Below are 23,670 nucleotides of genomic sequence, written 5' to 3'. Positions count from 1 at the left end.
ACACCATAACCTTCCTATGGATTTATACAGAACGTTTGGGAAAATGTACGCACTTATTTTTGCACCAAGCACGAAACCCACCTCTCACTTTCCTTCTCTTTTATCTGGTCCCCGCGCAATCTCAACTACTGCGAGATCTATCCTGACTTTACCATATGAGGTATTCAGAAATTACATGTATAACAAACATATGTGGTGCCACATAGTAACTTAGAATAATTTTAATAAAAACTACACCAGTTACATTAAAATAATTGCAACACGTAAAACACGCAAAAAAAGTAAATTACAATTCCCGATGGGAACTGATGTTCGGATACTATATAAAGCTATAGGCGCCGGTCTCATATACTGTAGTCTCATTGCTGAAAGGGAAGCTAAGTTCAACCAACCAAGTATACGGTACTTATTATATGAATCTCCAATGTCTTTTAATTAAGTTTTAATAAATACATCTCTCAATAATCCCACGTCTTTTTTATAGTTCAAGAAATTCTTGGAGAACATGTTGAAATTTACAACGACATAGAGTTCACAGTAGCTTTTCTCTTCCTGACATCAGTATATTCTGCTTTTATTAGTTCGTAAAACCTTCCCTTAATAACATTAGTATATTCTGCTTTTATTAATTCACAATAGCTCATCTTCCTGATATCAGTATGTTCTGCTTCTATTAGTTCATAGTAACTTCTGTTCCTGACATCAATATATTCTGCTTTTATTAGATAACAATAGTTTCTGTTCCTGACATCAATGTACTCTGCTTCTACTAGATCACAATACCTTCCGTTTCTAACATGAGTATATTCTGCTTTTATTAGATTACAATAGTTTCTGTTTCTGACAACAGTATATTCTGCGTTTATTAGCTCGTGGTAGCTTTTCTGTTTCTGTCATCAGTATATTCTGCTTTTACTAAATCACAATAGTTTCTGTTCCTAACATCAGTATATTCTGCTTTTACTAGAACACAATAGTTTCTGTTCCTCACGTCAGTATATTCTGCTTTTATTAATTCATAGTAAATTCTGTTCCTGGCATCAGCATATTCTGCTTTTATTAGTTGGTGTAGTTTTTTCTGTTTCTGATATCAGTATATTCTGCTTTTACTAGAACACAATAGTTTCTGTTCCTCACATCAGTATATTCTGCCTTTATTAGTTCATAGTAAATTCTATTCCTGGCATCAGTATATTCTGCTTTTATTAGTTCATAGTAAATTTTGTTCCTGACATCAGTATATTCTGCTTTTATTAGTTCATAGTAAATTCTATTCCTGGCATCAGTATATTCTGCTTTTATTAGTTCATAGCAAATTCTGTTCCTGACATCAGTATATTCTGCTTTTATTAGTTCGTGATAGTTTTTCTGTTTCTGATATCAATATATTCTGCTTTTACTAGAACACAATAGTTTCTGTTCCTTACATCAGTATATTCTGCTTTTATTAGTTCATAGTAAATTCTATTCCTGGCATCAGTATATTCTGCTTTTATTAATTCATAGTAAATTCTGTTCCTGACATCAGCATATTCTGCTTTTATTAGTTGGTGTAGTTTTTCTGTTTCTGATATCAGTATATTCTGCTTTTACTAGAACACAATAGTTTCTGTTCCTCACATCAGTATATTCTGCCTTTATTAGTTCATAGTAAATTCTATTCCTGGCATCAGTATATTCTGCTTTTATTAGTTCATAGTAAATTTTGTTCCTGACATCAGTATATTCTGCTTTTATTAGTTCATAGTAAATTCTATTCCTGGCATCAGTATATTCTGCTTTTATTAGTTCATAGCAAATTCTGTTCCTCACGTCAGTATATTCTGCTTTTATTAGTTCATAGTAAATTCTGTTCCTCACATCAGTATATTCTGCTTTTATTAGTTCATAGTAAATTCTGTTCCTGACATCAGCATATTCTGCTTTTATTAGTTGGTGTAGTTTTTCTGTTTTTGATATCAGTATATTCTGCTTTTACTAGAACACAATAGTTTCTGTTCCTCACATCAGTATATTCTGCCTTTATTAGTTCATAGTAAATTCTATTCCTGGCATCAGTATATTCTGCTTTTACTAGAACACAATAGTTTCTGTTCCTCACATCAGTATATTCTGCTTTTATTAGTTCATAGTAAATTCTGTTCCTCACATCAGTATATTCTGCTTTTATTAGTTCATAGCAAATTCTGTTCCTGACATCAGTATATTCTGCTTTTATTAGTTCGTGATAGTTTTTCTGTTTCTGATATCAATATATTCTGCTTTTACTAGAACACAATAGTTTCTGTTCCTTACATCAGTATATTCTGCTTTTATTAGTTCATAGTAAATTCTATTCCTGGCATCAGAATATTCTGCTTTTATTAGTTCATAGTAAATTCTGTTCCTGGCATCAGCATATTCTGCTTTTATTAGTTGGTGTAGTTTTTTCTGTTTCTGATATCAGTATATTCTGCTTTTACTAGAACACAATAGTTTCTGTTCCTCACATCAGTATATTCTGCCTTTATTAGTTCATAGTAAATTCTATTCCTGGCATCAGTATATTCTGCTTTTATTAGTTCATAGTAAATTTTGTTCCTGACATCAGTATATTCTGCTTTTATTAGTTCATAGTAAATTCTATTCCTGGCATCAGTATATTCTGCTTTTATTAATTCATAGTAAATTCTGTTCCTGACATCAGTATATTCTGCTTTTATTAGTTGGTGTAGTTTTTCTGTTTCTGATATCAGTATATTCTGCTTTTACTAGAACACAATAGTTTCTGTTCCTCACATCAGTATATTCTGCCTTTATTAGTTCATAGTAAATTCTATTCCTGGCATCAGTATATTCTGCTTTTATTAGTTCATAGTAACTTCTGTTCGTGACATGAGTATATTCTGCTTATATTAGATCACAGTAATTTCTGTTCCTGACATCAATATATTCTGCTTTTACTAGATCACAATAGCTTCTGTTTCTAACATGAGTATATTCTGCTTTTATTAGTTCATAGTAGCTTTTCTGTTTCTGACATCAGTATATTCTGCTTTTATTATTGCACAGTAGCTTCTGTTTCAGACAGTGGTATATAACGATATATCGAAACTGCGATATGATCGAGGCAATGTTGACAGGCGAAGACTAAAGATGCTATACCGAATTATTCTTAAGCGTAATATTGAGGTGTCAGTTAGATAGGAGATAAAACGTAAACTGTTCAGGTTTTGTCTCTGAATACTGAGTTATACGGTTGATTACTTTGTTAACAGTTTGTGAGAATTCAGTTCCTCGAATTATTTTTTTCTTCTCGTACTAAGGAAACATTATAAGAGTGTCCAGGACTACGGTTTCTCATACTTATTTTATAAAAACGAAAGAAAAAAATTTACGGAGAATTTTTTTTTTAAAAAAAATAATAGAACGTAAAACGTGCCAGAACACGCAAAACTTACGAAAAAAACCGTAAGATCTGGCAATCCTACTTCAGCTCCGTGAAACATCAAAAAATAAATTCTACAGTTCGGTTCGAAAGTTGTCACCCTCTGTGTCTTGTAATACACGTTAATAAGCACTGGCGCAAATCCCCGTGGGATGAGGGGGACCCTCCAATCTTGGAACTGGGGGAAACTGTCTTCCCCAATAATCCGATTTGAAATGTGCTTTTTCGGAAAAATGTGATGGTTTTTTGTCCGAATACCACAAAGGAAAATGAGATGAAATTGATGTCCCCGCCGAATCTCTCTGCTCAATCTGCCCGCCTCCCAATGTTGAAGACAACTCTGCTTCCTGATCCTCCACAGGATTGTTTTTCAACTTCACAAATATTTTCAGCATCGCTTAACAAAAAAAAAAAAAAAAAAAAAGAATTACGTGTCCCCCCCTCCCCAATGCTGAAGACAGATTTACGCCGCTGTTAATAAGTACGGCGCCATGTACTGTGCGAAATTTTCCGCAGCATGGACGATGTGATTTCCTTGAATGCCTCGCGAAGAGGTTGGTTGCTTTAAGGCCTACCGCTCACTGGCGACAAAACAGTTGCGCAACTATCTTGTCGCTGTCGCCTACAGTCAGCAACTTCATGGCGACAAAACACACTGTTAAAAATACTTTCTTAAATCTAAGAAACCGTTTCTTATCCGTGCACCGAGAAGATCTTTTCTTAGAAATAAGAGTTTGAAACTCTCATTAATGAGAAATGAAGAAAAGTAGATGAGGTTGTATAAAGCGAAACGAGAAAATATACTGTTACTTTACTTATGAATGAGAATTGCCAAATCTCATTTCTAAGAAAATATTGTCTCGGTGTACAGATAAGAAACGGTTTCTCAGATTTAAGAAATTATTTTTAACAGTGCATTTTTGTTGCCACATCCTCGCTCACTGGTGACGGCAACAGAAAAGTTGCTGAGCATTTGATATCACAATTTGGCGGGATTGGACACACTACGATGGACTTCGAAGAATATGCTATTGTTTGTGTGCTAATGCTGAATTTAAGAAGGAAGAAAAGAAGAAAATAGAAATACTGGGTAGATCCCATATGCATTGAGAGAAAATTTTACATGCTATATAGTGATCTATTCAATTATCCCTCGCAGTTCTTTAGCTACTGTAGAATGAATGATACCTTTGATGAACTGTTGTCTCTAGTAGCACCAGCAATAACAAAGATTAATACAAACTTCAGACTAGCTGTACCACCCGAAGAAAGGCTAATAGTGACATTAAGGTAAGCATGTACTACGCGTGTATTAGATTAATTTACCTGTTAATATCGTTAATAATAATAATCAGACCGCCTAAGACATTGGCCCATTTAGTTATACTTCAATATCAGATTCAAAATATAATAGGGTTGGGTGGTAAAGCGTTCACTTCTGGTGCGTAGGGTCCCTGGTTCGATCCCAGCTCGTGCCAAGTGCGGTTTGTGGCGGACAAACACCTGTGAATGGATTTTTCCATTTCCTCCCACTTTCTTCATCCTGCCATTTCATTCATTCTCATCATCACCGTGTTCTTTAGCCTACCTATTTTTTTTTTCTTGGCTGGAAAGCTCATTCCAGTTTCTTACAATAGCGAAACACACTTCCTCCTACACACGGAACCAACTGTTATGTGAAAAAAAAACTGGTCGAAAACATTTATTTTTCTCTCTCTCTGCTTGAAGGTACCTCGGCAACTTTTCTTTCACCGTCGCCGCAGTGAGCGGGTTCCCATAAGACTCAATGTATTTAGTCAGAACAACAAGATAGTTGCCCGACAAAATGTTGCCAGTTGAGTGGTAGGCCCAAATCTTTAATTGGCTGGCATCGCTGTTTCGAGACACGCTTAACTATTCTGAGAAAGGAATTGTCGCACGACGTCAGATCTGGGCTCCTGGGAGACCATTGAAGCTGTGCTGGTATATTCACTGATTCTCTCTATTCACCTCTGGGGTAATACCTGGACAAGGAGAGCGTAGTAGGCTGAAGCTCTATGCTGTTGGGACAAACTGTTAGCAACAATGTTCAGTCTTTGGAACTCTGCTATAAACGAATTCCGCGACATTTAGAGGTAAGAATGTTGATTGACTGTACCGTCAAAAAACTGCGGCCCTATGAGGTGCCTAGCAGACATTGCCGCCCATATCATATTATAACATGGGGGATTGTGCTCTAACTCTGCATAATAATACAGGTTTTCCTTGCTTCAGAAAAATGATCCTTTATTCCGATAAGATCGATAAATTGCATATTCGTTTGAGAAGAAAACTTTATCCTGCTGAGGGAGCGTCAAAAACACATTGATAAAGGGTATAGACGGATAAGGGGGTGAAAAGTGCCCTTACACGGATTGCTGTGATATTTATATCGAAAGTACACTCATGTCCAAAATTATTGTCGCATGTCTATAAATATGTTGTTGTAGAAATATAATTTGATAACGAATTTCTTATAGTGTTAGTATGTGTATAAATGGCAAATACATCTATGTGGCAAATTTCATGTCAAAAGAGCAGTAAATAAGAACAATAAAACGAAAATAAAATTGCCTTGTCCATTTACAGGAATACAAACAGTTGAAATCAAAATCTTTATTCAAAAAACGGATAAGAGAGCTATTATGGCAGAAACTAAGAATATGGAGTGTAATTATATAAGAAACAGCATTAAAAAAGTATTAAGTAAATGGAAGGATAGACTCAAAATATATTGCATTACTTTTATTCTTGTTTATGTATATTATGTATCTGCAATTTAATTTTGTATTTCAATATGTATAAGCAGTGGCGTATTTACGATTTTGTTTCGGGAGGGGCTTTGCTAACTTTCGGGGGGGCTTTGCCTGAAAATGTGAAAATTCTGCAAGATATTTCATATACTTTACTATAAGTAAATAAGATTTCGGGGGGCTTAAGCCCGGAAGCCCCCCCTAAATACGCCACTGTGTATAAGTAATGTAACTGTATTGCCCCTTAAAGGAGTCTAAGACTCGTTGGGGCCTGGAGTCTGATATAAATAAATAAATAAATAAAAATTAGCATTTTGTTTTACTCATTCTAATTTTCGTATTTATAGATCTTTTCCTGTGAAATTTACCACAAATATACATTTCCCGATTATATACATAATATCAGTATTAAAAATACCCTGCAAAATCATTATCAAATTATATTCTTACAAAAATACAGTTATAGATATGCGACAATCATTTTGGTCATGAGTGTACCTCATATCCACAGATAACTTTGGCCAGAAAATCAAATTCAAATTCCCACGAATTTCGAAGTCATTGTTGAAAATTCGAAAAGAAAAAAATGTTAATATCTCGGAAACGACTTGTAAAATGTAAATTCATTCCGAAAATTTTTCATGCACCTCATAATGTTACGCCTTCTATCTAGCCCCAAATCTGTAGGTATGAGAAAAGATAATAGGATCATTAGATGGACACGATAGATCCAACATTCGTAGAGAGTCGAACCCTTTGCATATTTCATATAAATTTCAAATCTATTGAAAGTGGGATCTAGTTTATCAAATGTCGACAGTGGGTACATGACATGTTGAAGATAGTAATGATACATCATTTGAGATGTTTGCTTTTAAAATGTGTTTGATATATGGCGTTTAGCTCTAAAAATGTTTCAATTCCACGAAGTTTTACGTAGTTTCAAGTGGATACCTAATTCTGCATTATCCGTAAGAGAAAATAAGATATTTCGACACATCCGAAATTCTTTATTCTAAAATGTTTAAAAAATAATATTTTCTGGTAGTGTAAAATGCCCTTCAGTGTGCTAACGTTCGTGGAATTATTTACCGTCTGATTTCTCATTGATATGGAAAGAGGTGATCGATTTATTTACTGTTTGCATATTCAGCTGAAAATGGGTTGCCACGTTAGAAGAACTTGTAGCTGTCATTAAAAAAAGAAAAGATCTTGAAACTCTACCATATTTCACAATGTACACATAGTCTTCAAAGGGTCATAAAACATTTTCTCCATCTTGCAAGGAGTTGAACAGTGTGCAACTTTCTGGGACGTCTTCCTTGCTACCTGCTATCGCCTTCCCGCTGACATAAAGGAAAAACAAGTTTCGCCGCTTTAGAAACAACGGATTCTTTTGGACAGGGAGAGGGAGTGCGCCAAAATACACTTTTTTAATGAGAAGGTTCACTGTTTGTCCACTAGAATGCAGTGTTGCATGGGTGGTGATATCTTTCTTGCTTACAATAAGTTGTAAAATCTAAACAGTAGATAGAAAGATCGGGTTGCAAGGTTTTTTTTTTTATGACAGCTACAAGACTCATGTAAAATGGAAACGTGCCATTACATACAGTATAGTTCATAGTACAATGCAGTCTCTCGGTACCTAAAACCTGTGTGTTTAATATAACTTAATCTTGTATTTAATGGGAAAATACAGTATTTCAACTTATACGTGACCTATCCTACGAGTTTTTACATTGAAAGTGCAACATTGGTTTTGCAGTTGGTTGCCATATTTAAAAAAGAAAAATGTTTAATCATATACTTTTTTTTATAGCAAGTGAAATCCAAACTCTGGCATGGTAAAGATATGTTAATCTATTCAGTATGTGTTTATTTTCAAAGAACACACACAAAATCGTGATGAATATGCGCATAACTCCAAGAATATCTTGGTGCACTGCACACTTCTTGATGAACACAGAATCAGCAAAACTTTTGTTTGAAACTGAAAAAAAGAAGAGGAAGAAGAATGTCCTTCTTGTGTCCAAAATACGTCATCGCCTCGTTGGTTAAGATATAACGTGTCCGTTGTAAAGCATCAATCACGGGAGATAAGTCACAAGATCTTTTTTTCTTTCTCCAGGAGCTAGCAATTGCACCATCTTGATGTCATCTACGAAAAGTCCTTTCTGGCCAACTACCAAAAATTCTGTTGTAGTATTAAAACATCTATTTTTAATTCGTTCATGGTCAAACGGATTTCGCACTTCAACTGCGGAAAATATATATATATTTTTTTTTTTTTTCAAAATACCTTGTGCGAACGTCTTTCCTCCGTTTATTTTATATTATTAGTGGTTTCTTTGTTCGGTAAAGCAAATTTTAAAAACTTGCAAGATGAAATATCACAACACTTCTTTTGTTTAATGAAAATTGTTTAATTCTTGGAGATTGCTAACATAAAACAGTGAAAGTGGAATCTTCCGTGATGCGCACTAAACCCTCATTTTCCATAATTCGACTTCACAACCATTTCTATATCTCATTTTAACTAACAATACGCAGAAAGTAGTTGGCTACGGACAATTACCTATTTCTGCAGTATCTTGTGATATCTAAGTGTCCGTCTGTTACTCCTTACAGAGGCTGAAAAGACAATTAAGAATTACCGTATCTCTTACAGAAATTTAAATAAATTGAATGAAGCTGTTGTCCTTTCCGGTATGGCGAACACCCCTTGGCTGCTAATGTACGATCTTCCACCTATAGACGAAGAACTGCATTTATTTAGTGCCACTGTTGCCACACTTGGTACAATTGTACCAAATTCAGCCCTTTTTGTCATTCATCGGCCCGTTGGTACCACGCTGGCATTTTCAGCCCCTTTTGTGAAAAATTGGTACAATTCTACCCAATTCAGCGCCATTTAATAATACTTGTCATATTTTCAAAAATTTCAGTAAGACTTTCCCTATATATCTTTCTTTTGATGTCTTTCAGGGAAGGTTCTAGGACCCTGGACCTGTTTTTCATTTTTTTTAAAAAATGTCAGTTTACTTACCTTATATTCTTCTTAGATTCTTTTATTCTCCTTTGCAAATGCAGCAAAAATAAGATGCATTAATTTATATTTTAATATTTTATTATAACGTACTGTTTACACACAAACTCGGAGATGATTGTTTTGTTCCTCGTTTTATATATGTTTTTCATATATGGTCATAATACCGTTTTAATTTATTGGTCACTTTGAAATAAAGGCGCGTTTGATTTCCTTACAATACGTACCGAAAATGATACGTACCGTGAACGTACCTTACAATACGTACCGTGAACTTTTTTTCCCTCTAATTTGCGAGCCTCTGTTATACTTCCTACGTGCAAGTAAAGTTTCATCTACTTCCAAGGTTGTTCGGGTTCCTCCTATTTGGATGTTTGTAAAAAGTAATTTTTTAAAAGAGTACTTTCTTGATTTGCGCTCTTGGAAAACGGTGGGTGGTAGTGCTCTAGAACTTCACCTCTTTTAGTTTCGTGTTATAGAGCCATGTATTACACTGGTATAAAATAATGAATTCAGCCCGTTTTGTGGCAACACTGTTTAGTGCGTTGATGTTATCACTAGTAGTTAAGAATACTCTTCTCATTAAGCACAAAATAACTCACTGTTCTTCCCAGTGGATAACTAAGGAAATTCTAACTTTAATGGCTAAGCACGATTCAGTCTTACAATATTGTAAATTTCACCTATATGCAGATGATTTTTCAAATCTATATTTCAGATCAACCTGAAAACTTAAAACAGTTCAAACCAACAAATAAATGATGATTTATACTGTATTCAGTTGTCAGATGAAAATGGTTTTAGTTATATACTCACCTTGATCTAAATGCGTTTGCGTATCCTCTAAATAACTAACGAAAAGACATCATTCGAATTTACCAGCAAATCAGGTTAATGGAACAATTATTCGATTTTCTGAAACTGTTATAAATCTTGGGGCACTGTTAGATCAATTTTTTGAATGGAAACTACATTATTGCTGTACGTAAAAAAAAAAAAAAAAAAAAAAAAGTCTTATCATCCCCTCACGAGATTAAAGAAAATTCTAGCGATAGAAACAAAGCTACTAGTCGTAAAATTTCTAATACAAGGATGAGTCATAAGTCTTGCAATATTTTCACAAATCAACGAGTAGGCGCTTGTATACAGCGTGAACGACTCTAAGTACAAACTGCCCTAAGTTGTAGTGTGACAAGTGGACTATTTAACATGGAGGCTACCACTTCGTCAGTGTCTTCACTCATTTCTTAGTCAGTGATGATGAATGCTTAACAACGTCTCATACATAAACTATTACAATATGAGTCGGAACTCGAATATAACGCCGCGGCAGCAATCCAAAACATTTGTCATGCGGAAAGGAAAAGTGGATTGAACTGCAACTCAGCAAGTCGTTGGTTCCACAAATTTTATGCAAGTTGTAAAAATATCGAAGATCAGTCAAAGTCTGGCCTCCCTAGGTTAACAGATCCTAAGCTCATAAGCATGGGCGCCCTAAGGTGGGAGTAGGGTGGGGCCCGAGCCCCCCTCTGGGTTACAAAAATGTATACGTAATATAGCAAACCACCTATATTAAATATCAGAAATACCAGACGTAATATAAAAACCATGGAGATGGGCCCCTCTAGAAAATCTTCTTGGGGTGCCCCTGCTCATAAGATATGTCATTGAGGAGAATCCGTCTATCAGCAGAAGACGATCCTTAAGCCACCTCGGCATAGTCCAGTCCCCTCTACTGCGTCACCTTCAAAAACTCGGGAAAACCATCAGGAATTGCCACATTGTGCCACATGAGTTGATCCCAGCTCAGGCCCAGAGAAGAGTGGATATGTGCCAGCAATAGTTGTAAAATCCACTTGATGTGCATTTCCTGAAAGGATTCTCAGTTGTCACATGCAACAAGAAGTGAGCGTTTTTCCAAAGTCCGAATTTGCACAAACAGTGATTGAGAAAGGCACAACTTTCAGAAGCGATTGTTAAACAGAGCCATTTTGAGCATAAAGTCATGCTCTATGTGTATGAATGGAACTACGAGGAACTAATTCATTTCGAGTTCCTTTCTAATGGTAGTACTACCAATGGCGATCTTTATTGCGATCAGTTCGAGGGGATGTATGTTGCAGTACACTAAAAATATCCTGCATTGGTGAACCGAAAATGCATCCTGCTGTAAGGGGTTAAGGCAAAACCACAGTCGGCTCGACAAACACTACAAAAAATTCAGGAACCTGATCACATCAAACTGATGCCATACCCGGCATATAGTCCTGACCCCTTCGGATTACTATCTTTTCAGTCCGTGACATAGTTCCTGAAATCATGATGGTTCATCAATCAGAAGGAGGTGAAAACAGTTTTGACTAACTTTTTGCTTTCAAGTTCCAGACGTGGTATCATCCACGGGCGTCTCTGGCAGGGAGACGAGAGGGACACGCCCCCCCCCCAATATTTTGATGTACAAAATATTCAATATTTTGTTCTAATTTAATTTATTTACTAACGACAGAACAACACATAAGTAATGAGGATTATATTTATTTGGAATATAATATTCAGGCTGTGAAACGATTATAACAGAGTTCTTGATGTACCTCAGGGAGCCTGTGAACGTAAGCAGAAAGGTAAGAAATGGAATTGAATATAATAAACAGATTGAGCTAGGTAACCATTTAAATAACTTTCTTTAATGTCCTTCCCCCCCAAACTTTACATGTCAGAGACGCCAGTGGTCTCATCGATCATATTCATACGACAATTATATTCAATTCATCTATTTACGAAGTCCGAATGCATTTCTTCATGATTCAGTATTGGCCTCTTGTAATCTGATCACAAAAATGTTTCCTTGTACTCTTCTTTTTTATTTGCTTTTATATTCTTTTAATTTTATTCTGATTGCATTATAACCAGTGGCGTATTTAGGGGGGCTTCCGGGCTTAGCCTTCCCCCCCCGAAATCTTTCTTACTATAGCAAAGTATATTAAATATCTTGCAGAATTTTTACATTTTCAAGCGAAGCCCCCCTCGAAAGTTAGCAAAGCCCCCCCCCGAAACAAAATCGTAAATACACCACTGATTATAGCATATTTGTAGTTTTCAGTATGTTCTCTCTGTGTGTAAAATATGATACAGTACATCTTATTCGTTTAATTACTTAGCGTACGCGCCTTTGGCGTGGGAGACCCGGGTTCGATTCCCGGCGGGAGCTCATGTGGTTCGGATTCCACGTTAATCAGTAGGTCCACGTCTCATATAGCCTCGCTGCTGAACGGGACGCTAAACTAAAATCAACTCAACTCAACTCGTTTAATTACTACTGCCATTCAATGTTTATTTAGTTATATATAATTTTTGTGTGGCTGTCGTTGTGTGTTATTTCAATTATTATCTTTAAGCTTGTAGATATAAAATTTATTCCATATACTATTATTAGCATGGAGAAATGGGAGATAACGCATGGCCAGCTTTAACTTCACCATGTAAAATAAGACTAAGTAAATATAAGTAAATACTCTTTAGAACGTAGCACAGTGATAGTTCTAGAAGGCAGCCACAACTGTAAATATTACAATTTTATCGCTACGAGCCAAGGGAAGAACATTATTATTTTACACAAGAATATAAAGACATTAGGTAAATTATCTGTTAGAGGATACAATCATTGTATGAGGTTTTGTATGATGTTCATTTGGTTTTAGTGCTTTTCTGGTAGGTCTACATATTTTAATTTTCTATGGATCTAATATTGAATATTCTATTCCTCTTTTTGCATTGACATTAGCGATAGGTTAATGGATATGTACACCTTGTCTCAAAAAGGTTGAGCGCATTCTTTATTGGTGTTTTGAGGCAAAAATTTTCTAAGTCCAGCTTCGGGTATCTTCGGGAAAAAGTAAGCCAGGTTCGAACCTCCAAGCCAGCCTTTGCAATCGGGAAAAAGTTTGCAGATGTGTTTTTCTTCTTTTAAATATAATAAGACTTGTTACCAAGTGTTTAAAAAAGCAACATTGATTGAAATACTTAATGATACAATATTTCGAAACCTTTTATTAATGTGAACACATGCTTGTTTGTCATTTAGCTCTCTATACGTAATGGAACATTTAAATACGTTAAAGAATCTTTCCATATGTAAAAGAATGCTCAAAGTTAAGAAATAGAACATAATTATCGCCTGAGTACTAAAATAAAAGTCAAAGTAGAACAGAAACAGCGTTTGTAATGGATATGGATGTCATAATTATCTTGAGATCCGTTATACATCGCTAGAAGCTTAGTGCTAGAAGTCTTTGTGTTAGCTCATTGGTAAGCTGTCGGATTTCAAATCATAAGGTTGAGAGTTCGAATCCCATCTGGGTCAGTACTTTTTTTTTAATTATATTTTCCGCAATGCATGAAAAATTATATAAAATAATTACATTAAAATACATAAGTTGTTTATATATAACATAATAATTGCAGAACATAGTAATTATTATGTTTAAAATATAACATCTGAGATAATTTTCACAGTAGGTCGTTATTATATATGAGAATGTTAAATACAAGTTAGGAAAATCGTTTAATAGCAATAAATAAGTTATGTAGTGTATTTATTTGCAGCTATTTGTCATACAGATTTAACTTCTCAATATTCTCATTACAGTATGTTATTTATATTCGTGAAATACAGTATATTCCTACGTATATAGAAAGTGTATAAACAGAGTATCCAAAGTCGTATCCTGCTTCAAGACACATAACTTTTCCCGATCCCTTTAACGTCACGGGAAGAAACACAAATTCTCTTTAGAACGGAATGTCGTTACTTAGAGTCTCATTCGAATACGTTGAATACGCTTTTGTGTATTCATCTGTCTCTCTCTCTCTCTCTCTCTCTCTCTTTCGCTTTGTTTATGTGTGTGTGTGTGTTGCGGAATATCCCAAGTTGCATACAACATTTGCAAAGTATATGAGCATCATTGTCATCGAATACCAGAAATTGAAAGTCGTGTTTCTTCAGGTTAGGTTTGTTGTTGTATGATTGACGTTTTCGTCTCGCGCAGGTTCTTCTTTTTCTTCAAATAAAATAGGATCTCTTTTTGGTAGGCGTGAGAAGTTTATTGAAGTTAATAAGAAAAATGAAAGTTACAAGTTCCACAACAAACAACTACAAAATCTCACTAACTGTTCTTTCAGTAAAATTATTAAAGTTCCACTATAGATAGAGATTGGAAACACTAGATACGACGAAATACAAAAATATATGAATTCGAAGATGTATATATATATTGTTCCAAGATTCTAGTTACATGTAAAGATATATATATAAAGTATTAAGATACTATTTACTATTTAAATACAAGTCCCTAAGATACAGACCGCAAAGAATATACTAATAACGCGAAGATGTCTTCCTGGAATGTGCCAAGCCTTGTATAGCAACTAGTATATAAAACTATCGTAAGCACAAAGATCGAATCATCACATGAGTTTAGGTCGACACGTGGACGCACGTGGAGACCTATCATACAGACTTTGAAACTGGACTTAGTAATCCATACTCTCACTGCGTGATGTACACGCGCGTACATTATCATACTTCCTTGAAAAGAAACCATTACAAAAGAGAGTATTTTGAAAGTACATACACTATCATCACATATGTGTGACCCTTCAGTGACCCTACATCCTGTTCTTAGCTGGCACATTATCAATAGCTTAAAGAATAAAGATTCGTCTTTTATACAATATTAGCATTGACTTCAAAAATAATATAACAACTATAAAATACACTAACTTATAATCGAACCCCGAACCTTTATATACACTATGTACAGTGACATTCCAGGTAAGTACTGCTAAGAGGGGAGGTGCATCGAAGGTGATAAACAAAATAAGAAAAAGAAAAGAAAAAAAATAACTAAATATATGTTCATACAACACCTCCCTCCTTTTTTGAATTTTCATATCAAATTGCGAATTTGGTTGCGAATTTGGATACTGAAAATTCACAGTCTGATATGAAACATTAAAAGATTTTCTTTTTACCTTTCCTTACGTAGATTAGGACTTTTCTTAGGGGGAACAGCTACCTGTAACTCATCTGTAATCTCAGTAAGCTGCTCAGCAATTTTTGACATGACTACAGGCTCAGTGGTATCTTGTTTTTGATTTATTTTGGTAATAATAAAAGGTTTAATGCATATTTGTTTACAACAACTATCATCATCAAAATACCTTTTGAAAAAGCGAAAACATTTACATCGGTAACAACAACAAAATATTAATATTAGAGTTATCAGAACTGTACCAAAATATGAAAACCACGAGAGATGGGTTACCTTTTCGGAATGAAGTAGTTTCCATTGTTCATCATCTATTTTCTTTTCTACTTCCTGAATTTTATGGCTTGCTACCTTTAAGTCACTAACCGAATTAATTACATGTTGAATAGGTAGGTTAATTTGCATATCTTCCAAGTATATATGAGAATTTAATATTTCACAACAATTATCAGTAAGATTTAATTTCGGAGTAAAGTCTTTACCTGTAACATTGGTTTCATACCATGTTTGTGTTTGGAGGATCGCCTTCAAACCATAAGCTTTACAATTATTATCTAGATGAATAATACCTGAATTTGTTAGAATTAAATCATAAGGTTCAAATCCATTACATAATATTGTCATTTTCTCTTCCTGTGGAGCAGCAAAAATCCACTCATTATTATTTAAGGTTACGAATATACAATGATCAATTTGTATCACATGTTTATTACAATCCATGGGAACATAATGAACATATTGTAATAATTTCATTTCACACTCTTGATTTATATGACTAGACAAGATAGGAAACGTTTGTTTACACAAAAACCAATCTTGTTTAAGAATCTTACATTTATTGAACTCAATTTCAGTCATTTTTGCGTAATATTGTTTAATTGAATCAACTAAAAGGTAAGGTTTTTCAGGTTGAATAAAAACAAATTTATTTGTTGTATTCTTTATTTTAGTGGGGAAGGGAGTTAACTTATATACTAGATAACGAATGGAATCTGTCAAAGGGAGACGAATTACATAGGCTAATATTCCATTATTGATAAACACATCTAAATTAATTATTTTCAATAACAAGTAACTATTCCTAGTACTTGTCCCAATTGGTAAAGATAACGCACTATGGAGGTCACTTTGACTAGCCTTCCAATGTTGGATTATTTGATAAGGAGTAATTATGTGAGGCTGTAATACACCTTTCTGTGCATTTAAAATTGCTTGCAAAACAATTTCATACTGATCCTTTAAATCTCTTAAATACCTTTCAACTTTTGCGATATGTTCATTTATTGTATACTTTAGATTTAAATCCAAAAATGCTTCATTTAAATGTCTCTCTCTTTTTGATATCTCTTTACTTATATGCTCTAAACCTTGACTCAAAATATTTTCGTTAGTTTCTACTGTATGAAGAGTGTTATTAATACCTTGAAGGGTAGATTTAACAATAGTCATCTGCTCTTTACTCAATTTCAAGAAATCTAATTGTTCTTTTTCTAATTTATTGATTTTTTGAGTGTAATAATTGGCATCTTCATCGTCCAAGGTGCCAAATAGAAATTTAGCAAGGTGACCAATACCATCTATTAACCCTCGTTTTCTTCTACTTTCTTGCGAAGAAATTTTTGTTACTTCTTTTATTATTTCCTTAACCTCTTTGATATCAGATACCTTAGTCAAGACTTGATTTACGAACACTGTAGCACAACTTGTTTTATTTGATTTCACCACTGAGTGTCTACACAGGTTTTGTGTCCTATCTACGTAAGTTTCCAAATTACGAAAGCTTATATCTAGCTTAGTTAAGTTAACGTAAGAGACCAATTGCCAGTAAGTATTATATAACTGAACCTCTCCTAAAGAGTCATAATAAATACCTGCCGTATTTTCAAATTTCTTTATGCGTGCTCCAAGCTCTAGACTACTACATATAAGAGAAACCAGTAGAATAGCTTTAAGTCCTATCATTTTGAACAATCCTGTAAATATAGAAACGTTATTTTACTTTCCTTACTTTTTTTTTTTTTTTTTTTTTTTTTTTACAAGATAACATGAAGAATTTGAGTTACTTAATAATACATCTTTAATCTATTGGCATGCACAGTCATCTCTTGTTTGCCAACCTTTAAGGTACAGTTTACACCTTTTGTTCGAATTATATCGTACGGTCCCCGCCACAGACTGTCAAGTTTCTTTGATCTGCCGCGGCGGACTGACTCATCATATAATAACACTTTATCTCCTTTCTGAAAAATGCATTCGTTTTCGTTTCTATCATAATATTCTTTACTTTTCTCCTTTTTGTCAATGAGGTTTGCTCTAGCTAATCCGTGCATCTCCTGCAATTTGTGTTTCAACTGTTTTACATAATCATCGTAATTGTATACAACTTCAGAGGGTTTTCTTTGTAATACACCTGGTACATTTACAGGTTTCCCGAATAACAGTTCGAAGGGAGTGTATTGAGTGGAACTATGAGGAGTGGTATTATAACAGAAAGTAGCATATGATGCTAATTCATCCCAATTATTCTGATTTTCTGCCACATAACATCGCAAGAAAAATTTTAAAGACTGATGGAATTTTTCTATACCACCATTCGATGCCGGATGGTATGGGGTTGTATGTAGTTTTTCTATTTGTAACAATTTACAAATACGCGTGAAGACATCGCTTAAGAAATTACTTCCGCAATCAGACAATATACTGTGTGGAATGCCAAATTTTAGCACTACATTCTCGACAAAGGCTTTGCTGATTGTATCAGCATCTTGAGAAGGGATGGGAATTGCAATAACAAATTTTGAAAGGTTATCTTGTACAGTCAATAAATATTTGTTTCTGTGTTCTAAAGTTTCTGGGAGAGGCCCGACTAAATCTAAAGAGACCTTTTCAAAAACTGTACTGGGCGTGTCAGTTATTACCATCTTCATTTTTACCTTTTGCTGTGTGTTTCTATTCTTTTGACATATTTCACACCCTTTTATGTAATCTTCAACATCTTCCTTCAGTTTTGGCCATTCTTTAATGTCAATATTATTTAAAGAAAGGTACTTCCTAATCTTTTCATAACATCTATTCATTCCTATATGTCCACCTAGAATTTGGGTATGAAACTCTTCTAAAATTTTGTTTTTCGTTTCTAAGTCTAAAGCTTCAGCTTTTTCTTTCTGTTGTGAATCACAATTTGATACCCTATCTTCTTCTTCAATAACATCTAAAGAATACATTCGTGACAAGGCGTCAGAATTTGTATTTAAGCTTCCTTTCTTATACACAATTTCGTATTGATATTCCTCTAAAAGTATTCTCCATTTTAAAAGTCTAGATGTCGGATTTTGTACTCTAAAAACCCACGTTAGTGGCTTGCAATCTGTGACAAAAGTTACTTTTGTTCCGTAAATGTACGGTCTAAAAACTTTGCTAGCCCACACTAGAGCCGCCAGTTCCCGTTCAGTCGCTGAGTACGATCTCTCTGCTTTATTGAAAACTCTACTAGCATACGCAATTGGAAGATCTTTGTTTATTTCACCCTGTGAGAGAATAGCTCCGCAGGCAAATGCCGAAGCATCCGATGTGATTATAAAAGGCTTTTTAAAATCAGGATACTGCAAAATCGGAGGAGTTGTCAATTTCTCTTTAAGAGAATCAAATGCAACTTGTTGTTTGATTCCCCAAGAAAACTGGACGTCTTCTTTTAATAAGGACGTTAAGGGTAAAGCAATTTTACTGTAGTCTTTTAGAAATTTCCTATAATATCCAGTAAGTCCTAGAAATCCCTTAATTTGTTTCTTATTCTGAGGAACAGGAAAGTTCTGAACTTTCTCCACTAATCTTGGATCTGGTTTTACTCCGTTAGGTGTAATGACATGTCCTAAGTATGTTAATTCTGGCTTCAAAAATTCAGTCTTATCTACACTTAACTGCAAATTGCTTTTGCGAAATCTTTGCAAAATCTCACGTAATCTACTATTATGCTCTTCTAAAGAACTAGAGAAGACCACTAAATCATCCAGGTAGATGAAACAACTCGTACCTGTCAGCCCTGCTAACACTGTATTCATCAATCTTTGAAAAGTGGCCGGTGCTGTCGCCAGACCGAAAGCAAGTCGCTTGAATTGATAATGATTTTCAGGTGTACTGAACGCAGTTATAGGTCTATCCTTTTCCCTAATATAGCATTGATGGTACCCACTATGGAGATCTAAACTGGAAAAGTAACGCGCATTGGCTAAATTACTCAAAATGTCGTCTATGTTAGGTAACGGAAAGGACGAATGGACACATAGATCATTGACAGATCGATAATCGACTATTAGTCTATATTTCTGTTTTCCTGATGCATCGAGTTTCTTTGGAATAAGGAAAATAGAACTGTTCCAAGGAGAAGTTGAGACTTCTATAATGTCTTGTTTTAACAACTCTTCTATTTGTCTATTTAATTCTTCCTTATGACATTCTGGCACTCGGTAATTCTTTTTGTTAACAATTTTGCCTACATGTTTAGGATCAATAATAATTTCATGTTCAAGAACATTTGTGGCAGTTAGTTTGTCTCCTGGTAGAAAGAAAACATCATTGAATTCATCACAAAGTTCAAGTATACTTTCTTTTTCTTTGGGTGGTAAATGACCTAGCCTTAAAAGCTTATGAAGTAATTTTAAACGTTCAGTTAAACTTTCTGAATTTGACTTTTGTGGAACCCTGTCTTTTTCACACTGAATATTTAAAACATGGTTTTCTTCTAATTTCTCTAAGTCTATCGGATCTAAAGTTATATTCTCTACTGAAGAATTCACATTTAACACACTAGCTATGCATTTATTTTCTTTCGCTACTGTCAAACAAGAAGAAAGAAAAACACCCGGTTTAATCTCTCGTTTTTCTACAATTCCAATTCCTGTGCTGTTTGTGGGAACAAAAACTAGCTTCTCGCATCGAGCTGGAATACTATATGTCAACGGTAGTATAAGCTTATCGCTGCCCTTAAGGTCAAGTTTCTGGCAAGCTTGTGTTGACAAGGGAGGAGGAGGGGGAGGATGGAATTCTAACAAACAATTTTTTTGTTTCAAAAAATCACGACCAAGAATGTGTCTGTCTTCCGATAAGCATCCTTCAGAAATAACATGAAATTTATGTGAGAATTCTACTCCTTTTATCACTAACGTTAGATAAATAGTACCTAGTGACCTAGTTTTAACATTGTTTAATCCTTTCAATGTCACAGTTTGTGTTGTATCAATATTCTTTCTAAAACTGCATGGAAGTGCATGGATTTGCCAAAGACTTAAGTCACTGCCTGTATCTAAGAGAAAAGTTGCATCAGCATGCAATTCTTTAATGAATGCCGTAATAGTACCTTCTTCTTGATTTGTTACTATGCAACCCTTCGTGTTATCTGAGATGCAAACAGGTTGCTCATTTACATCCATTTGCGGTTTCCCTGACCATTACAACTTGAGCACATCTGACTACTGCAGGCTTTTACTTCATTAAAATGCAGAGAACTTTGTTCTTTATCACAAATTCTCTCATTTCCACTAGTATTTACTTTACTAGCAACATGCAAACAATTGCTATAACCTTCCGTGCCTCGCGCGGCGCTCTCGGAAAAATTACAATTAACCCCTCCTGTGCCTCTCGCGGCGATCTCAGGAGAATTACCATTAACACATCCTGTGCCTCTCGCGGCGATCTCAGGACAAATTTCACAAACGTGTACCGTTTTCATAAACTGATTAGAAGAATTTCCTCTTTCCTTTCTTTTCTGTAATTTGCATTGAGCTTTGGTGTGACCAGGCTTATGGCATAGGTAACATACTAATTCTTTCTTTTGAGCTTTCTTACTATTTACATTTGGAAAGGGGAGAGAAGTGTGGGAAGTGATCTGTGTTTCTTCTTCTAGAGCGAGTTCGATAATATATCCTAAGGATGTATCATCATCGCTTTTGGATCTTACAATCATCTGAATTCTGTCATTTGTTAGCCCCTGAATAAAACTTGCTTTAGCTAATATTTCAACAAGTGCTATGGCTCCTGGCAATTTAGATGCATCTATAACACGAGCAACGGCTTCGCGTAATTGACTTTGAAGAGTGTCTACTTTACTTGCCCATGAAGCAATTGAATCAGCTTTGGTTTGTCTAGCACTAAAAAGCTGGCAAGCATAAAAATCAATAGTTCGTCTAATGGAATAATTTTCTATTAATATTTGTTTAACAGCTTCCCACGTAGTAGTGGTTTTTCTAACTAACAATTTAGATCTAGCATCCCCAGTTATTTTTGCTTTAACAAATTTCAAAAGGGTACTATGCTTAGCTGGGTCAACCAATTCAAAAGCAGCATCTACATTAGACAGAAATTCTTCTAATGCTTCTCTTTTTCCCGAAAATGGTACTGAAATTAACTTTAGTGCTTCTGACACACTACAATACTCTACTTCTGTATCTGAAGAATCAGCACTACCACCGGTAGCCATTGGCAATTAGTACTTACGTTAAACTATACAATTTAAATTTACAGAAATTTTGTTAGCGACAATACCTTTCTTACACCTTCTGTTTTGCCAAGTATTCCCAAGATTAAACGAATGAAATATATTTTAATCCTTCCCTAGAGGAACGGTGAATACTAAAGCCTTCTATCTTTGACTGTTCTTGTCTTGATTTTACGTTATTCACTTCACAAGTAAACAACAACCGCGGTGACCAAAGAACAAACCTTTTCTATCTCCAGGCGTAACACTTGAAAATTTTGGAAGTTCAAACAAGCAATGAAAATTGTAACCAACCTTGAATTTCCTGTGATGGGGGGTGCTGCTGGCGTCGATCCTGGTACTTTTCCGATGTTGGTTTAAAGATGAGGCCTCTGGATTTCCACAAGATCTCGGCTTGGAATGTTGCTCAACTGGGACCAGCCACACTTGAGAATGGTACTGCTTACTGGATCTCTGGAACTGGTTGCAATAAAACTGGAACACTGGAACGGTGTGTACGCCGAGGTATCCGCTACACCTTGAACAGGCAAGCTTCTTGCACTCACAGTAAAAAAGGTATTCTCGACGAAGTGCGGTCTGTATCTGGACGTAACGATATTTTAAAATGTATCAGCTTCGTGTCGAAGAACGAACTCTGATTACAATGATGAATGTTCAACTTAGTAACTGTGGAACGTGCACTGGAATCGAACTTCGAGTACGTCGGTTGAGATCCTGCCTAGCTGCCACCACTTTATTTTCCTGTTGTATGATTGACGTTTTCGTCTCGCGCAGGTTCTTCTTTTTCTTCAAATAAAATAGGATCTCTTTTTGGTAGGCGTGAGAAGTTTATTGAAGTTAATAAGAAAAATGAAAGTTACAAGTTCCACAACAAACAACTACAAAATCTCACTAACTGTTCTTTCAGTAAAATTATTAAAGTTCCACTATAGATAGAGATTGGAAACACTAGATACGACGAAATACAAAAATATATGAATTCGAAGATGTATATATATATTGTTCCAAGATTCTAGTTACATGTAAAGATATATATATAAAGTATTAAGATACTATTTACTATTTAAATACAAGTCCCTAAGATACAGACCGCAAAGAATATACTAATAACGCGAAGATGTCTTCCTGGAATGTGCCAAGCCTTGTATAGCAACTAGTATATAAAACTATCGTAAGCACAAAGATCGAATCATCACATGAGTTTAGGTCGACACGTGGACGCACGTGGAGACCTATCATACAGACTTTGAAACTGGACTTAGTAATCCATACTCTCACTGCGTGATGTACACGCGCGTACATTATCATACTTCCTTGAAAAGAAACCATTACAAAAGAGAGTATTTTGAAAGTACATACACTATCATCACATATGTGTGACCCTTCAGTGACCCTACATCCTGTTCTTAGCTGGCACATTATCAATAGCTTAAAGAATAAAGATTCGTCTTTTATACAATATTAGCATTGACTTCAAAAATAATATAACAACTATAAAATACACTAACTTATAATCGAACCCCGAACCTTTATATACACTATGTACAGTGACATTCCAGGTAAGTACTGCTAAGAGGGGAGGTGCATCGAAGGTGATAAACAAAATAAGAAAAAGAAAAGAAAAAAAATAACTAAATATATGTTCATACAACATTGTGTGTTCATGTTAGCTCACTGGTAGAGTACGGACTTGTCACTGAAGAGGTCTTGAGTTCAAAGCCTACAGCTAATTATCATTCTTTTGTTAGTAGGATTGCACAGAAATCGGATACAAGGAGTGGTTTACTTCTAGAAATATTTTCAGAAGCGTTTAGGTAGCCCTGGAAAGGGCTGTTTTCGGGAGTTAAGGCGGGGACATTAATATTGTGTCCAAGACCCTTCTGAATTTA

At 35.0% G+C, this 23,670-nt stretch overlaps 1 protein-coding gene across 1 annotated transcript; it reads right to left on the bottom strand.

Moving 5' to 3' along the window:
* Positions 1-13,857: 13,857 nt before the first annotated feature.
* Positions 13,858-23,422, bottom strand: LOC145681271 (uncharacterized). The gene is made up of 2 exons (XM_081752860.1): positions 22,076-23,422; positions 13,858-17,264 (listed from the first exon to the last, which is right to left on the bottom strand). Exon 2 carries the CDS (start codon positions 17,251-17,253, stop codon positions 15,271-15,273), a length of 1,983 nt encoding a protein of 660 aa, XP_081608986.1. The 5' UTR covers positions 17,254-17,264; positions 22,076-23,422; the 3' UTR covers positions 13,858-15,270.
* Between the last annotated feature and the right edge of the window lie 248 nt (positions 23,423-23,670).

This window comes from Thermobia domestica, chromosome 3 (genome assembly GCF_964235325.1).
Source record: "Thermobia domestica chromosome 3, izTheDome1.hap1.1, whole genome shotgun sequence".
Taxonomy (NCBI): Eukaryota; Metazoa; Arthropoda; class Insecta; order Zygentoma; family Lepismatidae; genus Thermobia; species Thermobia domestica.
This window is presented reverse-complemented; position numbering and strand designations above follow the sequence as displayed.